The 27,708-nt window shown below is 46.4% G+C and overlaps 1 protein-coding gene and 1 long non-coding RNA gene across 4 annotated transcripts in view; one reads left to right on the top strand and one right to left on the bottom strand.

Moving 5' to 3' along the window:
• The window catches only part of FBXW8 (F-box and WD repeat domain containing 8), a 62,687-nt gene extending 35,974 nt beyond the window's left edge, over nt 1–26,713 (bottom strand). Inside the window, exons 1-4 of one of the 3 annotated variants that reach the window (XM_081175282.1) lie at nt 26,281–26,713; nt 21,505–21,609; nt 10,204–10,368; nt 8,670–8,758 (exon numbers count right to left, since the gene is read on the bottom strand). In XM_081175282.1, the coding sequence (XP_081031408.1) occupies nt 8,670–8,758; nt 10,204–10,368; nt 21,505–21,609; nt 26,281–26,625 (704 nt within the window). In that variant the 5' untranslated portion in view covers nt 26,626–26,713. The remainder of the gene's footprint in view (nt 1–8,669; nt 8,759–10,203; nt 10,369–21,504; nt 21,610–26,280) is intronic. The other 2 variants (XM_081175280.1, XM_081175281.1) reach the window with 2 other exon arrangements.
• On the top strand, nt 15,602–20,388 carry LOC308576174. Its single transcript, XR_014003123.1, has 3 exons — nt 15,602–15,815; nt 17,492–17,625; nt 19,265–20,388. It is a non-coding gene; the product is annotated as an uncharacterized lncRNA (long non-coding RNA).
• Nucleotides 26,714–27,708: the final 995 nt, after the last annotated feature.

Below are 27,708 nucleotides of genomic sequence, written 5' to 3'. Positions count from 1 at the left end.
TTCCCACAAGCATCACGTTGGCCACTGTAAGAACAGAATGCTGGACTAGATGGGCCATTGGCCTGATCCAGCGGGCTCTTCTAATGTTCTGATCCTGCTTTCTGCAGGGTGCAAATGAGTAGGAACTCAGTCCTGCAAGGTTCAGGCACACCAGGCCATTCCCAGAGGAAACGAAGCAGGATTGAACTTCACGTGCATCAGGTCACTCTTAGGAGGTCCATCCTGCTTTCTGCTCGGTTGAGCTGAAGTGTGGGCTTCCTGAGGATGCATCTCTACCTGCCATACACCTGACATCAGGTGTGGGGCAGGGGCACCTGGTTTGGGGAGGGGGGTGATTCTGCATGCCAAATGGAGAGGTCTGGCGGACTGAGTCTTGCCCATGAGCCAGAGGTCTCCAACCCACCCTCCTCTATACTTAGGCATTTTGATTTAATGAGAGCCAATGTGGTGCAGTGGTTAAGATGCCAATCTAGGACCTGAGAGACCAGAGTTCAAATCTCCCACTAAGCCATGGTTACTGGGTGACCTTGGGACCAGTCATTCACTCTCAGCCTAACCCATCTCACAGGAAGGAGGGGGAAACTGGGAGCAGGAGAACAATGTACGCTACCTTGAAAGGTGGGGTGCAAATAAATAATGTGATCTGCGAACCTGGTAGATCCCTCAGTTTCAAATTTCAAATATATTGCACTTTTACTGAATTAACAAGAAGATACTTATATTTATTGCATTGATATCCCTCGTTTTTCTCCAAGGAACTCAAGGCAGTGTATGTGGGTCACTCCGTCCTCATTTAATACCCTGTGAGGTAGGCTAGGTTGGGGGGGGGGGGAACAGCGACCGGCTCAAGGTCACCCAGTGAGCTTCATGGCTGAGTGGGGGATTCAAACCCTGGTCTCCCAGGTCCTGGTATGACACTCTAACCACTGTGCCACACTGCATAGGTGGCAATGGTAGCATGGAACACACCGTTCGCCAGGTGGAAGTGGACGTGGAAGAAAACAGCCCCCTTAAGATGGCTTCATCTCGTCTATGGAGGGGGGGGGGCGAACCCTTCAATTTCACCTCTCTTCCCATTCAGTCATCCGAGGAGATTGATTGATAGGCACTTGAGCTGTGGGGCCGAGAGCGCCTGCTCTCTCGTCACTCGCCTTTCTAAAGAGCCCCGTGCTTATGGCCTGACATCAGAGAACTCAATCTGGCAAGCGCGTGTTTATCAATAGCACTTTGCGCTGCGGCGGTTACGATGCTTGTTTTCTGGGTCAGACCTTGGATTCCTTTTCATTTGGAGGCTGCGATGTTTGCGGTTACCTCACCCCTAATCAATGCTGGATACAACCAGCCATTTCTATGGCTGCGTGTCTCAGATGCGCAGCTTAAAGCGACAGGAGCCTGTGACACGTGGGCCTCCGGTTTCAAAACAATGCAAAGACCTCTTTCTTTCTTTCTCTCCCTCTCCCTCTCCCCTCCCTCTCCTTCTTTCCAGGCTTACAAAAAAAGCCGCTAAGATGGCACTGCAAAATGCAGACTTCTCAAGGACACTTGGTGCTGTAGACAATTAGCATACAGCAGATTTTTTGTTTAAACAAAAAGAATAGCAAGTATCTGCAGATGGGGAGTTCAAGTTGTTCCTCTATGAATCGCATTCTGGAGTCGAAATTCTCTTCTGCCTTAAGGAACAATTCCAGATTAGAGAAATGAGTAGCTGGCTTGGAGACTATCGATCTGTTTTCAACTCCCCTAATCTCTAGCCGGTGGGGTGGGGGGGAAATGCATCCCCTTCCCCAGTCATCTTCATCCTTCTCTCTAATTCTTCGGTTGGTTTTTATTGACGTTAAGTCAACCAATATATAAGAACTGTTAGATGCTATGGGCTGCGGCTAGTTAAGATGTACTCATAGTGGACCCAGTGAAATTAATCACTGTGACTAACTTAAGCCCATTGATTTCAAATGTCTGTACCATGAATATGTGGCCAGTGTTGTGTAGCGGTTAGAGTGCTGTACTGGGACCTGGAAGAGACCAGGGTTCAAATCCCCATTTGGCCATTAAGCCCACTGGGCGACTTTGGGCCAGTGGCTGCCTCTCTCAGCCTGTATGGCCAGCAGCCAGGGCTGATGGGATTTGTAGTCCAACAATACCCAGAGGGCCACAGTTCCCGCACCCTTCCTAGGGGTTAGAAGGACCAGTACTTTGCTTTAAAAATTCACATGCTCATTAGGAATAGCCAGAACACACCACGGAACAGGAAAGTTTCCTTTAAAATAAAGAGAGAGAGCTTGCTTCTGGTAAGACCAGTTTTTCTATGCATCTCTTATTGGGTAAATTGAGGCTCAGGATGATTGCTGTACATGGTTTCAGTGGGCGTCAAGGCAGCTAACATGCGTAAGACACCTTGGGGGCCTCGACTCCCACAGCGGCGCTCTAAAATTAGCCCTGTTGATTAGGTTATCATTTCTTCTGTTTCAGACAACCTGTGGTGGAGGGGACTGGAGGGGGGACGGACGGATGGACAAAAGTCAGTCTCCTTCTAAAACCCAGCTTCTTTCTCTAAAGGAAGGCCCTCACAAAAAAACACACCTCTGTGTCACTGCAACAGAAGAGCTGGCAGGAAGGCAAGCAGTTAGGGACACACGGCCAAGCTATGCCATTCTGGGCACTGAACTCTTTGGTTAGGTGGCATGTGTGACTGACAATGACCCAGGCAGTGTAGGGATGCCACCCTCTATGGCTGGGCCATGCCTCCCTGCTGGGCTTTTCTTTCTCGTGGGGACACAGAGGTGCAAAGGGACTGCGTGGAGAGAGATAGAAAGTGTTGAATGCAGCTGGGTAGATAAAGAGTCTGGCTGGAGAGAAGGCAGCTTTCCTACATTACTACTTCTGGAGCATGGCTGGGGACCAGGAGAAGGGCAAAGCACAGGGGCTGTTCCCTTCGCACCCTATTTGTATCCTTCCTGGAGAAATACAACTGGCCACAGCCAGAAACATGAAGGCCTTCAAGCAGTGCATTTTTAAACTATGGAACTCCCTCCCACAGGAAGCAGTGATGGCCACCAACTGGGAAGGCTTTAAAAGAGGACTGGTCAAATTCTTGGAGGAGAAGGTTACCAATGGCTATAAGCCATGATAGCTATTGCTCTGCCTCCACAATGGGGGGCAGGAATGCTTCCGAATACCAGTTGCTGGAAAACCACTGGGATGGAGAGTGCTCTTGTGCCCTGCTTGCAGGCTTCCCACTGAGGCATCTGGTTGGGCACTGTGAGAAAAGGATGCTGGAATAGATGGACCACTGGCCTGATCCGGCAGGCTCTTAGGAAGCTAGATTTGTGTGCTTCAATGATGACTCAGGGAGAGCCACAGAAGCCTTGCTTCTGCATTGCATATACACCCACATTTTTCTCCAAGCAAGTCAGAATTGCACACATGAACAACAACAACAACTTCTTCTAGAGGAGGCCCCTGGAGTACTTGGAATACAGGAATTTAAAATAAAAAAGAAATACGACTGGGGCCTCCACTTTGAAGATGAAGGGTTCGTGGAACTTTTGCAGCAGTTGTTTTTAAGCACTCTTGCGGGAAGAAAACCTGATTTGATTGGGACAGAACTCCTTCGAGATTTGATGACCAACATAAAGGACTACCAACAAGACCGGCGAAGAGGGACTGAAAGAGATTTGAAGGCCTCGGACGTGAGGAACCCAGGCTAAGAACTGTTATTATGGACATGTATTTGGGAAGGGATGGAAACTGGGGATGGGAGGGAGGGGGAAAACAGAACCTCAAAAACACTCATGACTTTTGGGTTTAGTTAACATGATTTTTGCTTAATACAAATTGGGAAATCGATGGAAGGGAATTTGAGTCCAACTTAGGAAAGAATCTAATTTGCTATAAAAGATGTTATATTAAGATACTAAAGAGGAGAAATAAGAACTTGCTGACATAATTATGGAAATTGGGATGCATGAAGGGGGGTGGGGGGAAGTCAAGGAACAAGGTTAAGAAAGTAAGATTTTGGAAATTATGCATGTTTTTGTCTTTGTCTTTTTTGTGTATGTTATGTCTTTATAAAATGTGAAAAACCAATAAAAAATTTTATTAAAAAAAAAAACTTCTTCTTCTTTATTTATACCCTATCCATCTAAGTCACTCTGGGCATCTTACAGCGTATCTAAAAACATAATAAAAACATCAAGCATTAAAAACCTCCCGATACAGGGCTGCCTTCAGGTGGCTTCTGAAAGTTGTTCTTCCCCATCCTAATTAATTCCCACTACAGCCCTGTGAGGTGGGCACCCAGTGGGCTTCATGGCCGATTGGGAATAGGAACTCTGGTCTCTCCCAGGTGTTAGTCAGACACTCCAACCCCTATACTACACTGGCTCTTCTAAGATCAAGGTGAGAAGGGTTCTAGTTTCAGTCGAGATATTAAGACCTGCCAGAACTGTGGCATGCAAGACCTGAGTGAGACAGCGCTCTCACCAATGATGATTCACAGAAACTGCTGTTCAGAGGCATAATGCTTCCAGCAGTGGCCAGCACCAATAACGTTTACTCTGCTTTTCAGAAAAGAACTGGTCTTATGATGACCATATCTAATTTTGATTTTATGTCCCCTACCCCCCCCCCAAAAAAGGGGGGAGCAAAACCACAGTGGATGCTGCTTGGGGTGATGTCAGATTAGACCCCCTCCAAAAAAGCTTGCAAAATGTCTGGATCTCGCAGAGGGAAAGCAGTGGCTGAACTGCCGTGTGGCTTGGCTGCTTCCAGAAATGGTCTTTTCAGATATCAGCAGCTCTCCAGCTAGACCGAATCTGCGCAAACATCCGCCTCCCTGGGGGTCCTCAAAATGTCACGAGCCCCTCTGCCAAAGATACCTGAACGAGGCCTCGCACCAGCTGCAATCTGAAGCCACGTTTGAAAAAGGGAGGTGGGGTGGGTTGCAAAAAATTAAGACCTTTGAAGGGGCACAGTCAATACCGGCTTAGCTATTAGTGGGAGGCAATCAATTCTCAACATTTCATCCTGAAAAAGAAAGAAAAAGAAAAGCGGAGGGAAGAACTACTCCCTGAATTTAGTTCAAGCTGCCTTCATCTCCGCCACTCAAAGAATCTGGCATTAATGGAGCAGGAGATATATATTTGTTTTATACAGACAATTGACTCTAATCCTACTCTACAAAAATGTATCATTAAAACGAAGCGTTGCTGTAAAATACCATACATTGATTTATGGCAGGGCTGAGCCAATTTCACAGTTCGTATGACATCACCACTTCTACTGAGCGCCCGCTTGGTGGCTTCTGAAAGACTGGGAGGGTGGAAAGTGGGGGGGGGGCCGTGCTGGGAGGAGGTGAGGAGAGAGAGGGGGGTGGGAGAGGGAGAGAGGGACTCTACCTGATCTATATACTCCAGTCTAGGTCAAGGTAAGATTACTAATTAACCTGGGACAATCATTCTCAAAGCCACCGCCTGCCCCCCACCTTTTTAAACCGTAGGATCAGAATTAATAAGGCTCAGGGCATTAAAAGACCTGCGTTAATAAACCTTTTCAACTCTGCATTGCAGATAAAGCAATTGTGGTGATAAATAGAAACGATGTGCCGTTGTGGGAGTGGACAAATCTCTCTCGGGTGGTTCAGAAAATGCAGCCCAGGGGAGACATTCGGCACTCCAGTACAAACCCCGTTCCAAGGCATGAAGAAAGGGTATCAAGCAGAGTTTAGCTTTTAACTACTGTCATTGCCTCTTCCCCCCCCCCCAGCTTTTCAGCTAAAAGCCACAATAATAAGTTTTATCTCTGTTAAATAACAGATTCAGTTTTATGGTTTGGGGATACATCAGTCAGGCTCTTAATCCAAAGACGAGCCGAGGCTCTTGGCGGGGGGGGGGGGGGGGTTAAAAAAAAGAAAATCTCAAATTCCACTGAGCTAAATGAGTTCACCTCCCCAACACCCCCTTGAGCAGCCAGTTCTGGAAAAAAGAAGTGTTTTGAGAGGTTTCAAATTTCTAAGCCCCCTTTTAGGCAAATAAGTGACTAAGCCCCAAGTAAGTAACATCAGCAACAGACACTGTTTTACAGAGACCGTCTTCAATTAAAAAAACACACACACACACACACACACACACACACACACACACACAATCCGTGGATCAATCAATGCTTTCAGCTCTAGCATACTTAGCTACTTAGACAGTAACTTTCTCAAGCACAGATTCAGGCTCCTGTTTCCCTTTTGGTCACCTCTGCTGTCCTGTCAACTTCTCTCCCGTAAGGACCAGTGTTCAGCTCCCTTAAGAGCTCCAGCTGCAGCCCAGCTCATGACTTCTTCATGAAGAGCAGTGTTAAAACTCTGGAACTTGCTCCCACAGGAGAGGCAGCGATTGCCACCAACTTGGATGGCTTTAAAAGAGGACTGGACTAACTCATGGAAGATAAGGGTATTGATGGCTGGAAGCCACAAGAGCTATACTTTGCCTCCAGTGTTATTAATGCTTCTGAATTCAAGCTGGTGGAAACCATAGTGGCATGGGGTAATAGTGCTTGTGTGTTCAGGTCCTGGGTAGCCACTCTGAAAAGAGGATAGTGGATTTCATGGCTTAACCTAACAGGACAAAACTGGCTTGCTCTCTTCTTCGAGAGCCAGTGTGGGGTAGTCTCGTAATCAGGGGAACCGGGTTCGCGTCTCCGCTCCTCCACATGCAGCTGCTGGGTGACCTTGGGCTAGTCACACTTCTTTGAAGTCTCTCAGACCCACTCACCTCACAGAGTGTTTGTTGTGGGGGAAGAAGGGAAAGGAGATTGTTAGCCACTTTGAGACTCCTGAAGGGGAGTGAAAGGCGGGATATCAAGTCCAAACTCTTCTTCTTCTTCTTCGCCAAGATGTGTGTTTGGTGACTCATCATGCAAATACCTAACACACCCGAGTTTGATTTTCCCCTCTTCCCTTCTTTCCCCTTATGTCATTTTTAGGGTTTCTTCAAAATCATAAACCTGAGACTGGAGACTGCCTATTATTATTTTTAACTGATAGTATTTATGCCACTCTGGGAGCTGAAGTATGGTGCACAAATGCTCTAAATAAAACAAACAGGCAGGCAAGCAAGCAGACAAGTCTCCCTCCAGGGTTTCTGCTGGAATCCCCAAGTTTAACAGAGAAACCTCTTAAGTGATTCATCTCCTTGAAATACCAGTATGCTTAATCAAATGCTGTGGATATTAGGACCTGCATGGATACTCAGCCATTTGTTTCTCAGCGGAGATCCCATGAGCTGCTTAGATATGCTACTGTCAATGTATGGAACGTTTTCCTGAAGCCAAGACCAAGATTTTGAAATCAGCTGGCTTTTGGTGATCAAGTTTTATGGTCGGTCTCTCTCTCTCTCTCTCTCTCTCTCTCTCTCTCTCTCTCTCTCTCTCACACACACACACACACACACACACACATACACATCTGGATTTTCAGAATTTATTTTGAATGTATTACATCAGGGGTCAGCAAACTTTTTCAGCAGGGGGCCGGTCCACTGTCCCTCAGACCATGTAGTGGGCCGGACTATATTTTGGGGGAAAATATGAACAAATTCCTATACCCCACAAATAACCCAGAGATGCATTTTAAATAAAAGCACACATTCTACTCATGTAAAAACACACTGATTCCCAGACCATCTGTGGGCTGGATTGAGAAGGCTATTGAGACGGATCTGGCCCCTGGGCCTTAGTTTGCCTACCCATGTATTACATCTTGGAATTTTCAGAGGCGTAGTCATGTTAGCCCATTACAGAAAACAAGGAAAATCTTACAAGAAAAAAAAAAACAGATAATTTTTTTGGCTGCCACTTCTAAGACATGTAGTAAATCAACAGCAAAAGAGATGTGATACCTTTGTGTTGCTAGCAAATTTTCTGAATTATGGATACTATTCTGGTTAAGTTTGTAAGATCTGTGTAACTGGCCAGAAAGACTGGATGCAAACACACACAGAGCAAAAAATGATTGATTGTGATAGCAGGTTGAGCCCGGAAGATGGCTACTTTGTAGAGCTGTGTTTGAGAGTTTATAAAACTTTATAGTCTTAAAGCAAGGATGGGAAACCTGTAGTCCCCCAGATATTTGGTCTACAACTCCCATCAGCCCCAAGTGTTAGGGATGATGAGAAGTATAATTAGTCTGGCAACACCAGGAGGTCACTGTGGACTGTATCCAACATTCTCCGTTGAACCTGCTGTACTCCTTTAGCCTGACATGCAACTGTGCCTGAAAAAAATCCCTCCCCTGAGAACCTCAATTAGGCTGTCAATTCAATTCTTCTAGGCAACACTCAACATTCTCGGACCCTTAGCACAAGAACCTTTGCTCCAGCGGATGGCAGAATTTAAAGGCTGGCCAACAAAGGAATCTAGAACAACAGTTGTTTTGGCATAAGCTTGTTGAGCAACAGCTGATTCTTGCAGCCCAACAATCTCTGAATACGAATGCGCATTTCCCCTTGTGCAACAACCTTCCACCAGCGCAATAAGTATACAGCTAAGCGACTTTAACTCACAGCTACATTGGATACAGCCCATTGCACTGGCCACGCAACATCCAGCGAGGCTGCCGGTGGGAGGAGAAGTGTTCAGTCCGCAAAACAGAACTCTCAGGAAGCCAACTACCATGTACTTACCCGGCAATGACCACCCCGTCGCAAGAATGCACATCGCACAGAACTTTCCCAAGTTCGTACTGCAGCTGGCTCACGGCGCCAATGCGGTTCTGCAGAGGAAGACAAGGGAGCGGCATTGGCCCTGATCAGCCACGTAGCAATCCTAACCATTCTGCTTCCCCATCACCAGAAGGGTCATAGCTCTGTGCATGCAGGAGGCCCCCACGTTTAATCTCGACCATCTCCAGGTAAGGCTAGGAAAGGCTCCTGTTTGAAACCACAGAGAGCTGCTGCCAGTCAGAGCCAGCAACACTAAGGTAGATGGTTCGAGGGTCTGACTTGATAGAAAGCAGCTTCCTGTGTTCCTGTATGCAGGGGAAGGCTCAATAGCAGGGCACATGCTTTGTGCCCAAAAGATGCCAAGCTTGCCCCCCAGTGCCTCCAGATAGGGCTATGAAAGTTCTCTGTCTGAAATCATTGAGAGTTGATACCCATCATATGCCTCTGCCTAGGTCACCCACCCTCCTGAGCTGTACCTCTCACCAGCCTGGAAATAATGCATCCTTGAATTCTGATTATACCTCTTGCTTGCCTGGATGGAAAGGGATGTATGATCGTGTGTGTGTGTGTGTGTGTGTGTGTGTGTGTGTGTGTAGGTGTAGGTGTAGGTGTAGCACGTGAAAGTAAAGTGGTACCCACTTAGAGTGAAACAAGGATCAGACAGACACAGCTTTTGGAGAAAAAGAAGGTGAGGTTTTATTGCTGAGCAATAATGGACCCAGTTGGAATCTTTTCCAAAAGACTGGGACCCCGAAGCATACAAATCCTGAGGTCTTTATACCTGAGCAAATCACAGATCATGAGACAGTCATGAGACAGTCACGGACGCCAGCGAAGAATAACCAATTAGCGTGCATCTGCCAGGCTCCTAGCCTTGCACAGAGTTCACTCCCTAACTTCTGCTTTCCATTGTCTGCACAAATGATGTGCAGTCTGACCTTTTCCCTAGTTCGGACAGAACAAGGAAATGAGACTCAGGGAATCTCCTGGCCTTACCTCCCCCAAGTTTTGTGGTTTGGCCCTTCCTGTTCTGTGGACTATTTCAGCCTGCATTTGAGGGGGATTTTGTACCAGTGTCTCTGATTCATGTCTTCCCCTTTCCTTCGGGGTACAGGATGTTACTAGGTGAAAGGTCGGTTCTGGACTTGCGGTTCCAAGCAGTTTGCAGTTAGCTTAGGCAAAGCTTTCCTTTGATTCAAAATGGATTATAAAATTCACTGTAAGCCCTGTTATATGTGAGCATATATGAATATATTGATTACTGATAACTGATTATATGAATAGCATAAGGGTAGCATAAGAGTGGCCCCCCTTTTCTTGCTTTATAGGAACTAGCTTATTATACAAGGTTAACATTTCCATTCATCACTCTGCTGACTTTTGCCCCTGGCCCAGCCTGTCACAAGCATGCAACCCTCAGGCTAAAACAGGTCCCCCACCCCTGCCTAATAGAGTCATAATAGATTCCAAAAGAAGAATCCCCCGCAGAGTTTACCTTCCAGTTGGTTCTTAAAACCTGCTCCTTCTCCCGGCATTCCCGGAGGGTCCTTTTCCAGAAAGGAGAATCAGATATTTGACTGTTGGGCAGGTAACCTTCTTTTTGGCACAACCGGAACCAAAGGAGCTGGTCTTCTGCAAGGACCTTCCAGGGCTTGCTAACCTAAAAGCAGCAAGACAGGTATCAGCTCCAGACAGTACGTTTGTTGGAGGCTCGCAGCATCTTCATGCATGGAGTTAAAAGTGAAGTTTGGCTGTGCTGTGTTATAATGGTCTCTCTTCCCCACCTGAGACGGGAGAGTTGCTGTCATGCTCAGATCCTGCCTACAGGTTTCCTATAGGCATCTGGTTCGCCACTGTGAGAACAGGATGCTGGACTAGGAGGGCCATTGGCCTGATCCAGCAGGCTCTTCTTATGTTCTTAGAAAGCAGACTCAAGGATTGTTACAAATAACTCATACACTGTCCCACAGTCAATTGGAAGAATGGAAGAGACAGGTAAATACAAACTGGTTTACTGGCAGTTTCAAATTAATAAGCAGCTTCCTTACAGGTTCTGGGCTGACTTGTTGCTCCCTCCCAAACCAAAAGTTTTTTACTGAAACTACAAATGAGAATATGCTGCAGGCGAGGGATAGTCAGGCGCACTTAACTCCTGCATACTCAGTAAAACAAGGGGAAACAGCTGCAAACACATCCAGCAAGTCTCACTCCTTGTGTGAGCTTGTCTAATAAAGCAACGCACCATCTTTTGGTACCAATGTGCAAGGTCATTTATTGGAAATCCTTCCAAAGCACATCAAATCAAATCTTTATTGATCATGACCAGAATTAAAGAAGCAAAATAAGAAGTGTATGGAACATGTTGTCCAGATGGGTCTAGTAGCGTTGAAAACAATAAATAAAAGTAGCACAGAGTAACAAGGGCACCAACATCTTAAAAGCTGTAGTCCTGTCACAAACTCCAAAGAGGAAAATTACAAAGTGTCTGGGGTCAGTTCTTGGTAGGTTTTGCTTGGCAACACTGAGAGTGATAGATGCACCTGATCGTCCTGGCAGATTTAATAAAAGTGGTTCAATAAAGATTTTGTGTAGATCTTGACCCTTCCAACGCCTATTCATTGCAGCTCTTGATGCTACTGGAAAACGAACTTGCTCTCCTTTCCCTCCACTTCCGATTCCTTTTCTACCCTGACCATCAGACCTAAGCCAGTGGGGTAGAGACCCTCCAGGGGGGCAGAGCAGCAATATTACTGCAGTTGAACTATACAGTGTAAAATTAATTCCCAAATGCATGTTTGGGCTAAAGGTGGGTCACCGGTCTGAAAAGGTTGAGGACTCTTGACTTAAAAGTACAATTATAGCATAAAGATTATGACAGCGCAAAAAAGGGGGGAAAGGGAGGGGACGCACAAAACCCAATCTAAAATAATTCATTGGCTTCTCAAAACCTGGGGTGAAGAGATGCATCCTGCCCAATGGTTGAAATAAGTAAAATGATGGTGCCAGAGACACCTCCAAAGGGAGAGAGTTCAATAAACAGGATACCAACACAGAGAAGGCCCTGCTATGTGTCACCTAAGAACAGTACCCCACTCCCACCTTAACATTCAGGGAGGTCTATACAGAAGGCAGCATAAGGTCCCTTTGTTCCTCTCCGCTGTTATTCCCCTAGAATAAACCTTCACGTCGGCTTATCGGCCACTTTAGTTAAATTGCAGCTCAGTGCCTGCTCTCTCTTTCTCTCTGAGTCATGTCATATGCTGTAGAGCAGGGGTCAGCAAACTTTTTCAGCAGGGGGCAGGTCCACTGTCCCTCAGACCTTGTGGGGGGGGCAGACTATATTGGGGGGGAGAGGATGAACGAATTCCAATGCCCCACAAATAACCCAGAGATGCATTTTAAATAAAAGGACACATTCTACTCATGTAAAAACACCAGTCAGGCCCCACAAACAACCCAAAGATTCTACTCCGACACATTCTACTCCTGTAAAAACACGCTGATTCCTGGACCATCTGCGGGCTGGATTTAGAAGGTGATTTGGCCGGATCTGTCCCCCGGGCCTTAGTTTGCCTACCCATGCTGTAGAGATATGAAAAACACAAATGCTCTGCTGAATCAGACCGGGGGGGGGGGGGGCATTTAATCTAGCTGGCGTGTCACGCTCCAGGTCTTTCTATACTAGGGTTCCCATCAGCCTCAGCCAACACGGCCAAGGGTCAGAGGTCATGGGAGCTGCACTCCAGAAATATCTGGATGGTGGCTACCCGGGGTTTAAGGAACATGATGCACACCTGCGGGGGGAAGCAAAGAATAACTTCTCACTGGCTGCTCCTGTGCTTTGGAGTTCCTTTTCTGAGACAAGGCCTTGCCTAACCCTCTCTGGAAACCTTCCAAAGAACAAGTAAATGTCTTTTTTAAAAAAAACAGATATGATTCAGACAGGCCTTTTGCCTGACAGGCTGATTTGTCTTATGGTTTTTCCACCATGTGTGTGTGTTTTCTGTTTTAAATTGCCCAGTTTTACTGCCATGTTTCTGCCCACTCTGGTTTTCAGGATGATAGAAAATTGCCTTATACTTAAGATTCAGACCATGGGTCCATCTAGTTCAGCACTGTCAACACAGGCAGGCAGGGGCTCTCCAGGGTTTCAGACAAGGCTCCCTCCCGGCCCCACCTTGGAGATACTGGGGACTGAACCTGGGGTCTTCTACATTCAAAGCAGATGTTCTGTCACTGAGCTACGGCCCTTCTCCATCAGCAGGAGAGATTAATGTGGGCCTGTTCCTGCTGCTCTGAGCCCCAAATACATGCAAAAGGCAACAAGAAATCTCACCGCAGAGAAGACTCGCTATCATGCTGCTACCCTCTGGACCTCTCGTAGAGGGAGCACATGAATAACAGCCTCAAATGATGATTGCAGGGTTCGGGTCGATTTGTATGGGGTCCTTGAGGTATTGACATTCTGAGCCGTTTAAGGCTCCGTTCATGACACTAATCATAAAACTAAGTAAAGGGGGGGAAGCACTCCCAAAATCATGATGCAATCTCTCATGGAGAAGGCCAGATGTTGCAGGCCAGGGGGTCCCAAACCGTGGTCCATGAACTTCAATTTGGTGGGCTGTACCATGTCTGCATTAAGTACACTGGTTTTTAACTGCATGTTTAAAATTACGGCTTATATTCAAATATATTTCTTACATTGCATTTTACTGTTTGACAATCTGAATTCTGCGGAAGGCGAATTCTAACGCAATAAAATACAACAGAAAAAATAAAAACAGCAAGAAAAGTATGATTAAAAATCGCACGGCAACTAGCACAGCGCCTTACAATTGCTTCGACATGCAGAAAAATCACAAAGTGGGGCAAGCCAAGGAAATCTGCAATTTTCAGGTCTCCCACTGGGAGCAGGGATTTTTGGGAACCACTGTTTTAAGCTAAGCTCAGATTCCTTTGGGCGCTCAGAGGACATCTTAAGGCAGTGGTTGTAGAACCTGAAACTCCCCTTCTCAACCCTGACCTTTGGCCATGCTGGATTGAGCTGGTGGGTGTTGGAATCTCACAGAAGAAGAGAAGAGTTTGGATTTGATATCCCGCTTTATCACTACCCTACGGAGTCTCAAAGCAGCTAACTATCTCCTTTCCCCTCCTCCCCCACAACAAACACTCTGTGAGGTGAGTGGGGCTGAGAGACTTCAGAGAAGTGTGACTAGCCCAAGGTCACCCAGCAGCTGCATGTGGAGGAGCGGAGATGCGAACCCGGTTCCCCAGATTACGAGTCCACCGCTCTTAACCACTACACCACACTGGCTCCGATAGCAACCCCTGTCCTGGGGTGCTACTAGCTTTCAAGCATGAGGGATGTATGCTTGTTGAGGTCACCCTTGCCTTCTAGCTTGGGAAGGCCCAACTTTTCTGCACTTCCACTGTGCTGCCTTACACTGTTTTGCTAGCCAGCTGACCTATGTCATTTCACTGCATTCTATCGCTTACTTTGCTTTGCTTGTTTAATTGTACTTTATTGTATACTTTGCTTTAAGGGTTCACCACTTTTGGGGGCCTTGTGGGGGCCAAGAAGTGGCCGATGAATAAATCCTCATCATCCAAGGTGGATAAATGGACGTCATGCCCGTTCCGTGTGCTTTTATGAGGTCACAGGATACATGGCAAGTGACGGGAGGGGCGCAGAACACTGGGAAGAAGACAGGAAGGAATGGTGGGCCACATGAGATTCACTCCTCTAGTTCAGTCTCAAAGGGGTGATGGCTCAAGGAATTCCCAGTCCCAAGTCCTATCAGGCAAGGTTCCAAAAGGCAGTATCACGGAGAGTTAGTTCCTTCCTCAATGGAGTTTCAACATGTGCATCGCGGTTCTCCCAGAAGCACCCTCTGATTAGCGGTGGTGATCATCTCTTTCTTTCCAGGATGGTCTGCTGCTCATCTGGGTGATACAAATGGCCATTCGGTCTCCACTACCCTCAATGCAACTGCAGCCGACGCAGCACCCAGGACGACTAGGAATATCATGGAGGCAACCCCCTGCCAGCGATGCTTTGTGGTGTATCGCTGAGTTAGAAGGGTTGATAGAAGCCATGTGGATCGTGTAGCATAGCCAGCTGCTGCTGATGGCTGAGGGCCGCCTCCACCCGCTGCTGCTCCCGCTCCACCCACCTCTCCGTGTCTTGGCGTGCGATGTCGAGGCTGTGGCGCAGCCGGCGCTGCTCGTGCTCCATCCGCCGATCCGCGCGCAGGTTGGCATTATCCTGATGGTCCTGCAACGAGTGCCGATACAGCTCTTGCGCGGCGAACAGGCGGGAGTCCTTGTCCTCCAAGTGGTCCCAGTGCTGCGCCACCAGCTGCAATTGCCGCTGGCGTATCGCTTCCTCATGAGCGGGGTCGCTCCTCCGGGAGCTCAGCCTCCGGCGGAATTCCTGCTGCCGCGCCAGCTCCTGCTGCCGCTGCTCCTCTTCCTGCACCTGGCTTTGCCGCTGCTGCAATGCCCGCTGCTGCTGCGACACCCGCCGCTGCTGCTCCAGCAGCCGCTGCTGCTCCCGCTCAAACTCCAGCCGCTGCCACTCCCGCTCCGCCCTCTCCACTTGCCGCCACTCCCGCAGCCACTCCGATTCCTGTTCCCGCAGTACCACAGCTTCCTCCTCCTCTTCTGCTTCTCCTGTGATATAACTGCGCAACTGGGTGATGTAATTGCCAACAATGGTGATGAAATTGCCCATCGTTACATGCAAGAAGCACACAGTCTTCTCTTTGCAGAATCGATTGTCCTAGTAGGTTTCCCTGCGCCCATCCATGGAGACTGATATCCAGCTGTAGCCTTCCCCTGGCAGGTTGAGCTTCAGGGCCCACAGAGATGGTAAGGATAGCTAACATGACTCAACAATAGGCCCATTGATCACTGGGACCTTGCCCACCATGTGCCTGGGCTGGATTGCTTCAGGCTTCAGCGGCTCACAGGAACCTGTTGGTCCAGCTAGTTCAGGATGGCCAACGATGACCAGCAGCGGTTCTGAAGGGTTGCAGAAAGGGGACATTCCTAGTCCTTACTGGAGGTGATGAGGATTCAACCTGGGATCTTTAGCATCCAAAGCAGGTGCTCAAACCAATGGGTTATGACCCTTTCTTGAATGACTGAATAGTCTTCAGAAAAAAAGGAAAGGGGAGAGTTATTCCTTCAGGGAAAACTTAAGAAATAGGAAAATTTATACCATTAATTCCTTTTCTCTGTGTGCCATAAGAAACCCCAAGACATCACAGCGGCCCTATGGCACCCCATAGCATAAATACCGAGAGACCAAAAAAAACCCCAAACCACACTCTCCCAATGCTGCTCTCTGGACTAGGTCATATAAGTAACAGGTCCCCCAAATCCCATCCCACGTAGTTGGTCCAGAAGGATATGGCAGTCAACAATATTAAATAGCCACAGAAAGCTTGAGAAGGACCAAGATCAGCCCTGCTTGTCCCATTAATAGAGGCCATTCCGGGCAGAGTGACCAAGACCAACTCGGTGCCATGGCCCGGACTAAAGTTAGATTTAAATGGCTCTAGATATTCCATATCGTCCAAAAATGCCTACAGTTGTCCCAACCTTCTCCACCACGTCTGCAATGCACTCAGGAGTTGGTGACAATGGGGTTTTTTTTGCTTTCTTGTTCTCTTTAAAATCAATTTCTGCTCACTGGCTCTCAGTCACACCTACCTCACAGGGTTGTTTGGGGGACTGAATGAGGAGGTGGAAAGCCATGTACACCACCTTGAGTTCCTTGGAGAAAAATGTGGGATATAAATGCAATAATTCTTTATTTTTATTTCAGTGGTACCTCAGGTTAAGTACTTAATTCGTTCCGGAGGTCCGTACTTAACCTGAAACTGTTCTTAACCTGAAGCACCACTTTAGCTAATGGGGCCTCCTGCTGCCGCCGCACCGCTGGAGCCTGATTTCTGTTTTCATCCTGAAGCAAAGTTCTTAACCTGAAGCACTATTTCTAGGTTAGCGGAGTGTGTAACCTGAAGCGTATGTAACCTGAGGTACCACTGTATTATGAAGAGGAGGAGGAGGGAGGAGAGGAAGAAAAATTAATAAGAAGAATAATAATCCTGACATTGGCATACATGCAAAGACAACTGCCAGGAGGAGTTAATGCTCTAGCAAAGGGAAAGAAAACTACCCTAGTTGATTGCTTCTTTATCAAATGTTGAGATTTTGCAGTTCCGTGCATGTTATAATTCTGGGAGTAGATGGAAATAGCTCTATGCCCTCCAAGGAGAGAGAGCCTTCTCAACTAGGGATCTGGGCTCCTCTCAGGTGAGAAATAGGAGGAGTAAGAGATCGTCCAGAGTCCAGTACTGCTTCAGATATCAGGAATGCATCTTATGAGTGTACACTTGGCTGTGAACCTTTGCCCGTGGGTTGTAATATTCTTGAATATGAGTGGTTCACGTAGGAGTGGCAGACAGAGGTGACGTTTGAGGTAGCGAATGGCTGCAGTGGTTGTGTAAAATGGATGGTGAGCGAGACTGGATGAATGATTTTATGTTGTGTTGTTTGGAACTATATATTTATACTGCCTTGTACTTTTCTCCAATTTTATTTGTTTTGTGTTATGGATTGGATATGGTATGAGTATTTTGCTATGCAAATCACTTGACTTTAAAAAAAAAAGATACTCAGTGTGCGCGTAAACCACTTTGAGGTCTTTCAGGCAGTAAAGCAGTCTATAAATGGAAGTAGCAATAAATCATATTAAACTCTTCTCTCCATTTTAGCTAAAGCAAGCGTCTGCTGACATTGGTGAGGCTTCTGAACAAGAGAGAGAAGTAAACACAATGAAGCTTTGCCAGCTTCAAAGTGAGGATGGGGTGGGGAAGGAAGGAAGCAAGCAAGCAAGGAAGGAAGACAGGTAAGGAAGAGAGGGGTGGAAAACAAAAGCCAAGGCTTGCCAGCGTAGAAAGCATTTGTAGCACCACTGCCAAATCTAAGTTAAAACATTGCTTTAGAAAGCACAGATGCTCCTAAGTGGATTCTCAGGTTCCAAGAGGTCCTTTTAACACTCACGGAGGGGGGAAAGCATAACAAAAATATTATCCCACTGTGATTTTAATCAGATTACTTGTAGCCCCACTAGGCTTATAAACCTGGGTTTTTCCAAGGAGGGGCCCTACGACCAGGCACCCCCATTAATGCACCAGGAACTGGCACTGCCAAGCCTAGTAAAAGCTTCGCTGAGCGAGGCACAGCTGCAAGAAACCGCTAATAAAAAGCGTCTCGAGCCTCCTGCTTTACAAGCGCTGCTCCCATTTAAAGCCCAGGCAAACACACACAGCATTTGGCTCCAGCTCAAACTTCCTAGCTCAGCTTGAGTTAAGGGTACAGGTGAGCAACTGGAGGCCAAAAGTTTTTTTAAAAAGAAAAAGAAAAAAAGACTTCCCCCCACTACCTAAAAGAGAAAGGAAGAGAGAAAGAAATTTCACCCTTGATTTTATTGAGAGGGAGGCCTGTCTGCTGAAAGCTAAGCTGAGCCACTCAAGAGCATCTTATTAATATAAAAATAAATAAACGTGTGAGCAGTGTTAGAAACTGATATATGAAAGCTAGGAGCTAAATGGCAGCTGAAACCTAGGTTACGGGCGCAACAACGGAATGTCTAGTTGCACTTTTTTATAACAAGAAAACAAAGCTGAAAATGAATGAACTGCAGCTAAAATCTTATGTTCATTTTTCACATGGTCTAGTCCTTCCCCTGCCCACCTCCCTAATATTCTTAAGAGGGTGTCTTCTCCAGACTTCAGAGAGGAGCTGAAAGTGGGGGGCAGAACAAGGTTCTCCTTTCCTTCCACTCTGCAGTTTTAATCTGAAATCTTAGGTGCAGTACTGTGGCTAGAGCTCATAAACTGCTCGCGCAAATGAAATTCCCTGTCTCAAAATGTGCCTACAACAATGAGAGTTTCAAACACTGTCAGTGAGTTATTTCCCAGGTTTCCACCGAATCTTACCAGCAGAATATCCAAGAGCTAAATACAAATATGCAAGAAATTTGTGTTATATAATCTCACATATATAGCTATTTTAGTGATTAACTGAATCCTAAAAGGGAACCAGAGCAAGTTTGAGTAGAGTGCTATTTAATGCTTTTATACTTTCATGAGGAAGAGCTACAGCTCAGTGACAGAGCATCTTCTTCACATGCAGGAGGTCCCAGGTTCCATCCTCAGCATCTGGGAGAATCGCTGCCAGTCAGTGTAGACAATACTGAGTTAGATGGAACAGTAACCTAACTTGGTATAAACCATTTAGACAGTCTAACCCAGTGGACAAATTTTCTGTGACCAAGTTGTATACAATAGTTTCCTTCTGATCACTGAAAATGATTCATTGGGTCCTTCACATATTTCATTATCATCTGCTGGTCATATTAGGACTCTGACCTGAGTAGACAAATCAATTTGTTGCCATAGTTTAGTAATTCTGTCAACATTCTAATCTTTTAACGTTAAAGTTAAATTAATTAAACTTAAATCTCCTTTTCCTACTTTATTTAGAAGGATCCAGGTCTTTTATTCTTACCCAACATTTTTTTCGAGTTCACATTGCTCATGACGCCAGTCCACACTAGCCAATGCAACTTCACTGACTCTCAAACTGCTCTGCCGCCCATAAGAATCACAATAATGGTAATAACAGTAATAACAAACGCTAACAGAACAACAGCTGTGAAAAGCAGCATGGCATTCCATTTAACAGAAGAGGTCTTCCATCATTCAGCCAAAAAAATAAAATCAAAAGCACCGGGAGGAAAATGAAAACGGTCTTTATTTTTTATGGCTTTGCTTTTTACTTGATCGCTTTAGAAGCTGACTAAAAGCTTTGGCCATCCATCTTGTTCCAAAAGCCTTGTAAAGCGCACAGAACTCAGCTGCTCAGCTGCCTCCTAAATATCCTGGGACTGCTTCTCAAGAATGGCTTCAGAAGTCCACCATTTGCTTAATGTCAAGAAGAGAGCATAATAAAAGCAGATCCTAATATATATTCTTTTAAGCAGGAGAATAGAGTCAAGGCCACTTTACTGCACCAAGCAATTGGCCTGGACAACATTGGGGTACAATTTCAGTGTAAAATCTCCATCGCAGGAGTTACAACAGAGTGATTTGAAAGAAAGGAATGACCCGGCGCAACAAAACCCTTACACTATAAACTTCTATTGCCTGCTTAGAAGTCCCGAATGCGAACTGCTCAATCCTTTCCGTTTCGTCTGCTCGGGAGTTTTTTGCAGTGAAAGCATACCACTCTGAGTTAAAAACGGGTGAAAATCTTCCAATAAAAAAACCAGATGATTTCCTGATCAGAAGAGGCTGTTAATGCAAGCCAGGGTGAGGGAGCTTTTTCAGCACTCCCTCGTTGGCAACCCTTCGGGGAAACATGACAGAGGTGGGGAGGGCCAGAAGCAAAAATGGCTGGAGCGGCAGATGGGACCTTTACCTCTGTACATTGGGCTACATTTCAGCTGTGCAGAAGTCAGAGGTTTCTATACTGCCCACATACACTGACCCCTTGATGAGCTTATAAAGTAGTCATCGATCCCAACCCAAATTCTTAAAAAATGTCAAAGTCAAGAAATACCTGTATACAATCTTTTTTTAAGCAATAAAGCAGCAAGGTTTGAGAACACTGTTGTATTATGGAAACTTCTGACTAAGTCTAGAGTAAGGCTGGGCGATATCTGGCTTTCAACTGCACTATAGATCACCAGCTAAACATTGCAACATACGGATATATCATAATGTCTGAAATAAAGATGGAACTATGTAGAGGCGAGGTTCTGAACTTTTTGAAAAACTATGCATTGTAAAACTTATTTCCCACTCCTAAGCCTTCCAAGTATGTTTCCGAGCACAATTCCAAGTGTTGGTGCTGACTTTTAAATCCCAGTATATCTGAAGGAGCATTTCCACCCCAATCACTTAGCCCAGACACCGAGGTCTTCTGCTGATTCCCTCACTGCGAGAAGCCAAGTTACAGGGAACCAGGCAGAGGGCCTTCTCGGTAGTGGTGCTCGCCTTGTGGAACACCCTCCCTTCAGATGTCATGGAGATAAAGAATTACACAACTTTTAGAAGACATCTGAAGGCAGCCCTGTATCAGGAGGTTTTTAATGCTTGATGGAAACCCAGCCAGATGGGCAGGGCATAAATAAGAAAACTATTATTATTATTATTATTATTATTGACACACACAACCAGCCAGGTCTTTATTCATCCCCAGCAGAGACCCATCACTCCTAGGGAGTCAATATTGACCGCTTTGGGGAACCTGTTAAATGTTTTATGTCAATATTTTATCACTTTCTAAAGAGTGTTCCTGAAATTTCTTCTCTCTAGCCTCTCAATTCTTTTTGTAACCTAGCACCTCTTTCCATCAATATCTGGTTCACTTTGGTCTCAAAAGTTTCTTCCCCCCACCCCGCAGCCAATCCTGGGAGCTGCATGTAGCTCGGGAAGTGGTCAAGAAGCAGTCAAGGTGTCAGTGGCTGGGAGATGAGGGCTGTCAAAGTGTTAATTGCTGCCAGAGTGCTCCAGCTTCCCTGCAAGACAGAGAGATGCGGCCGCTCTCTGCTCAGACATGATGGAGGACTAGATTTGAAATTGCAATAATAAATAAATACTACTACAGGGCATTATTACCACTCAGTTCGGCACAACCCATTGATCCCAATGGTGTTTACTTCAAAGTAGTAGATTCAGAAAGGAAGCAAGAAGCACCAGCAAACCTGGCAAAGACTTACTTGAGCACATCTCCCCAGTTCCGTCCTGCCGAGGAACTGAAATATTTTTAACGCCAGTTCATAAGGCAGCTGAACGTCAAAGAAGGGAACTTCGTTTATTTCATTCTGAAAAGTAGTCAGAAGAAGTGGGAGACAGGAGTTAAAATAAAATACTGTATTGCTATTTATTCCACATCCTAGAAGGAACAGGAAAAAGACACAAGTTGCTGGTCTGCTTTTTTGCATGTACGAGCCCACAGACTTCCTTCTGATAAAGAATCTTATAAAGAATTGGCGTAGAATAGGAGCCCTTAACTTTTGGGGACCCAGGAGCTGTGGGCACAGTAAAGTACCTATTTTGCAGAAGGATAACTGGCAAGGCACAGAGCCCGCAACCATCCCAAACACAGCTACATGCATAGAGTTATAACCAAGGCTAATCAGAGCAGACTTGTTGAAAATAACTGGCCTAAGCTAGCCTCAACTAAGGCACACACCAAAACAAAATAGTCAAAAAAAGCAGACAACAGCAACATGAACAACAAGCACTAATAAAAAATTGTGCAAATTCTCAAACAGTGCCAAAAAACCCCTCATTAAAAAAGAAAAAATTGGGAGGGGCACGAAAGCTCAGCAGCCACCAGAGGGGTGTCTAAGAGCATGCGGTGCCCCCAGGTATACAAGCTGCCTTATACCATCTGTACCCAATACCAGCCGTACTCAGAATGGACCCACTGATGTTAATGGACATGACGAAGGTCCATTCATTTCAATGATTCTACTCTGAGTAGAACTAATTTTGGAGACAATCCTATATGTCCCCCTAGCTCAACAGCTCTGCCTGGAAGCAGCTCTTTTCCACCCGCTGCTACCGAACCTTTTACTTGGGGATTGAACAAGGTTTGAAGCCTATTTGTTCCAAACCCATTTATCAGTGTCGCAGACCTAGTCGTCCTCTTATATACCTGCTGGGATTGACAAAGCTGCCTCTGATTGGTTATCATTTAACTCTCACGGCAAATAATTTGCATCGCACATCATGTGCCTGGAAGTTGCCGAACCAATTAACCAACTAGAAGGATTACTGTTAATAGCACCAGTTTTCCTATACTGTAACTTGATATTTCTGAATATGGTAATGCTAAGAAGACAGAGGTTGTGTGTGAGTGAACGAAGTTTGCTCAGCTCCGTATTTAGTGAGCACCCAGACAAGATCACTCTCCTGGCACAAAATTATCGTTCAGCTCCATACATGAAATGGAAAGACAAGTGTGCAGAGAAACAGGCTACTTCTCCTTTGGCCCTTGGACCTGATTCAAAAGGGAGCCCAGGAAGGCAGAAGAAAATGACTACTCAAAATAGCTCATCTTAGGCTGCCTCTACCAAACACACATCCTGCCTCAGAGAAGGCCGTTAGATGAAGCATCCTATTCCTTCAATTTGAGGGAAGAAATCCTTAAAGTAATGCACAATTATGTCTTCACCTTTACAGGCTGTTTTGAGTACGAAATAACCCATCGTCAAAAAGCATACAGAGCACATTAAAAGAAAAAGATCCCCTTGCAAAACTAGCTGTAGCTTTTATCAGGAATCCAAAAGACAAACATCGCCATCCGCTCCTTGGAGACACACATTTACACACCAGTGCGCTAATGGAGCTCTGGTTCACTAAATGGATTAATTTACTGCCATCAGAAATTTAATCTGTGCTTTTAAAACAAAAAAACAAAACAAAACAACGTAATTAACCAGAAGGGAGAGGAACAAGCTTCTTCTAACCTTTGTGTTAACTGAAAGTTTTTAAGATTAGCAAGCCAGACAGAGATGCAGGAAGAAGTTTTAAATTTCTTGTTGCATGCCGTAGCAATGGACACTGTGCTGAAGGGCAGTATATAAGGGTTGTATCCAACAAAATAGTTGTGTGTGTGTGTGTGGCTCAACTTTTGAGTGCAATTGAACTTCCTGTCTCTACACACACACACCCATCTCCAAATCTTCTCTGCAGGAATAGGGGGGAACTCACAAAACACGTTGGAGAGGTCCATTGCACTCATGTAAGTCATTTCACATGCACACTGGTTTAGTTGGAAAGAACCCTAAATCTTTAAGTAACGTAAATCCAACCACCACACTGTACTTTACAAGACTGTAAAGTCAGCCCAAGGCCAGCTGAGGGGCAGTTAGAAGCAGTGTAAGGGCTACTCCACTATTGGCAACAACACCCCTCGTGCCAATTGAAGCGTGCAGCCACACTATTCCACGGACTGGGCAGAGGATGGTGTGTACACAAATCCACGGGATTCTAAGCAGGGTTCCCTTGCGGACCTAAAACCACAACAGCCCTAGGGCTGGCATAGCATTTACCTGGAGTATCTACACTGGAGTCAATGGAAGGACAATACTGTTTTTAAAACCCAAAAGCGGGGACAGCAAAAGAGACACCTCTCCCACCTAGGGTCTCAACTTGCTGCAGAATTTCCCATTACCACAACCGCACAATTGTTCTCTTAAGCTAGGTGTGGAGAACCTACGACTCTCCAGGTGTTGTTGAACGACAACTCCCATCAGCCTTAGCAAGCATGGCCAATGGTCAGGGGTTATGGGAGTTGTACTTACCTTATGCAGTGTACAGTGGTACCTCGGGTTACATACGCTTCAGGTTACATACGCTTCAAGTTACACACTCCGCTAACCCAGAAATAGTGCTTCAGGTTAGGAACTTTGCTTCAGGATAAGAACAGAAATCGTGCTCTGGCGGCGCGGCGGCAGCGGGAGGCCCCATTAGCTAAAGTGGCGCTTCAGGTTAAGAACAGTTTCAGGTTAAGAACGGACCTCTAGAACGAATTAAGTTCTTAACGCAAGGTACCCCTGTACTGCTTTTTGTTTCTTCTTCCACCTCCAGTAAGAGAAAAGCCTCTACAGGCTAAGACAAGACTGTGCAGGGAAAGGACCTTTTGCATGCAATGCACATGCTCTACCACTGAGCTATGATGCTTCCCCACAGGACTCATAGACTCATAGAACTGTGAAGTTGGAAGGGACCCTGAGGATCATCTAGTCCAACCCCCTGCAATGCAGGAATCTCAATACACAGACCCCATCCAATTTGAAACCATACCAGACCCTGCTTAGCTTTGCAAATGTACTGGCAGTTTTATTAGAGGCTTCCCTCTTAGAGGCTTCTATTTATCCAGACCATTGGTCCACCCATTGGCTCTTTCTGGGGCTGATGGAGTCCAAAACTTTTAGAGGGCACCACATTGGGGAAGGCCGCTCCATGTTGACAGGCAGCAGCAGGACAGAGACCTTCCCAGAATCACGTCCGAGGCCTCTTGCATACTAGGTATGGGCTCTGTCACCCTGTTTTGGTGACTTATAGGAACATAGGAAGCTACCTTATCCCATGTCAGACCACTGATTCCCCCCCCCCCCAACAAGCTCAGTAATGTCTACATCGGTAGCTGCTGCCCAGGATTTCAGAGAAGAAGTCTTTCCCAGCCTTACCTGGGGATGCTGGGGGCTGAACAGAGGACTTTCTGCCTGAGAGGCAGATGCTCTACCACTGATCTATAGCCATTCACCATACCAGGTTGGTACGTTGCACCCATCTAGCCCAGTATTGCCAATATTGGCTGGTATTGCCAACATTGGCTGGCAGCCATTCTCTAGGATATCAGACGGGGTGGGGGAGCATTCTAAGATCTTCCTGCAGATGCCCGGGGGTTAGTTAGAAAGTGGTACTGTTAAAGTTGCAGGTTCGATCCTGTACAGGACAGCTGCAAGGGGTTGGACTAGATCAGTGGTTCCCAACCTTTTTTTGGCCATACCCCACCTAAGCATCTCTATAAACCTGTGACATATAATTCTTATTATTCAAAAAGTGAACTATTCACCTGGAGGAAGCCTAAAGGGTTATTCACTGTTATTTAAACCCGTATTTTAACCCATATTTTAATTAACTGTTTTTTCTTTTTCTTTTACGTTTTATTGCAATTTTATTGGGGTTAGCCACCCTGAGCCCGGTTCTGGCCGGGGAGGGCAGGGTATAATTTTTTTTTTAATTCTCATTATTATTATTTATTAATAACTCATTATCAAATTGACCCCCTTAAAAATAAAACTGCCCCACGTTGGTTACCACGGGACTAGATGGTCCTCAGGATCCCTTCCAAACCCTATGATTCTATGACCCTCTGCATGCAAAACCTTCTGGTGGTTCCCTCACTGTGAGAAGCGAAGTTACAGGGAACCAGGCAGAGGGCCTTTTCGGTAGTGGCGCCCGCCCTGTGGAATGCCCTCCCACCAGATGTCAAAGAAATAAACAACAATCTGACTTTTAGAAGACATCTGATGGCAGTCCTGTTTAGGGAAGCTTTTAATATTTGAAGAATTGTTGTACAGTGGTACCTCGGGTTAAGTACATAATACGTTCCGGACGTCCGTTCTTAACCTGAAACTGTTCTTAACCTGAAGCACCACTTTAGCTAATGGGGTCTCCCGCTGCTGCCATGCCGTCGGAGAACAATTTATGTTCTCATCCTGAAGCAAAGTTCTTAACCTGAAGCACTATTTCAGGGTTAGTGGAGTCTGTAACCTGAAGCGTATGTAACCCGAGGTACCACTGTATTTTAATATTTTGCTGGCAGCAGCCCAGAGTGGCTGGGGAAACCCAGCCAGATGGGCGGGGTATAAATAATATATTACTGTATTATTACCATTACTGTTATTATATTAAACAAACATAACGCTTCCCCCTGACCCGTAGCCACTACTCCTACTCCTCGTTCCTCCCCGTACCAAGTCCAGGATGAGCTGCTCCAAAAGGTCCTCCTTTCCTCCTCCTCGAGCCTCGGCGGCAGCTCCCAAATCACAGTCCGGCGCGGTGGGGCTGGGAGGCGGCCTCCGAGGCGGTGGCGGCGGCGGCGGCGGCGGCGGCTGCTCCTCCTCCGGCTCCCACCGAGCGACGCCTCCGCAGCAGCCCCAGCCCCGCACGGGCTCCGGAGCCCCGCCATCCCCGACGCGCTGCCTTTTCCGGTCGCCTCTGCCCGCCGGCCCTCGGCTGCTCTTCCTGCGGCCCTCCGGAGTCAGCTCGGCCCGCCAGCGGCGGCGGAAAAGCTCCAGTTCGGCCGCTCCGTCGTCCATAGCAACACGAACAGAGATACCGGGCTCTGCCGGGGCTGACACCGGACCCGGCCGCTTCCGGTTTCTAGGTCCGCCGGCGACAGCAGCCCGGGCGGAAACTGAGGCTGCCGCTCCGGGGTTCCGCCGCGTCGTCGGGGAGCAGCGCGCTCGGCCAATCAGCGAAGGCAGCGCCGGCGGAGAGGGCGGGAGCAGCTCCGAGTTCCACGGAGAGCCGGTTCGGAGAGATTCCTCTGCAAACCGCGCTTTGTTGCGGCATCTTCTCCCCGCGCAGAAACGTATAGATAATAAAGCAGCAGCAGCGATGTATTTCCTGCCACTCCGGCAACCGACACGCCGCTTCGAATTTCTTATTTGTGTTTCTGCTTTATTTTGAATTGTTGCTTGTGCCATATAATTAAAGCGTTGCACTGCAATACTATGCGTTGTTGTTGTTGTTGTCGTGGCCGTTGCCATTATAATGGGTATATCTTGCAAGTCAGGTGCTCCACACCTCTCATTTCTTATGATGGCACTCTCCGCTTACCCGTCTCCTCGCAAATATCTGGATAACCAGTCTTATCCTTTCTTCTTGTGGGCATAACATCCCATGCCAGCCTTGGTTTGGTTTGGTTCCGTTTAGTTATTTAGTTATGAAGGTAACCCTGTTTAGGGAAGTTTTTATTGTTTGATGTTTTATTCTGTTTTTAATCTGTTGGGAGCCGCCCAGAGTGGCTGGGGAAACCCAGCTGGATGGGCGGTGTATAAATATATTATTATTATCTCATAAAGTTTCGTTTTGTTATTTGGGTTACATTCACGGCTTTTTTTTCTAGCCAGAATTCACCGGAAGTGAGTTCCTGCACCTCTCAGGTGGACACCGTTGCCATTATAAGAGAACAAGGTTCATGATGAGTTCCAGTACCTCATTTTCTAGAAAAATAACACTGGTTACATGGATAAAATTAAATAACATTCCCCACCCCACCCCCCAAAAATCATTATTATTATCATCTATTACCTTACTAAAAGTAGGCCCACTGAAATTAATCAGACTAAGATAACTTTGGTGGGGCTACTCTTAGTAGAACCTAAATGGATATAAGC

This window comes from Podarcis bocagei (genome assembly GCF_964188305.1).
Source record: "Podarcis bocagei genome assembly, chromosome: 16".
In the NCBI taxonomy this organism is placed as follows: Eukaryota; Metazoa; Chordata; class Lepidosauria; order Squamata; family Lacertidae; genus Podarcis; species Podarcis bocagei.
The sequence above is the reverse complement of the archived record's forward strand: the minus strand, read 5'-3'. Positions and strand labels throughout refer to the sequence as shown.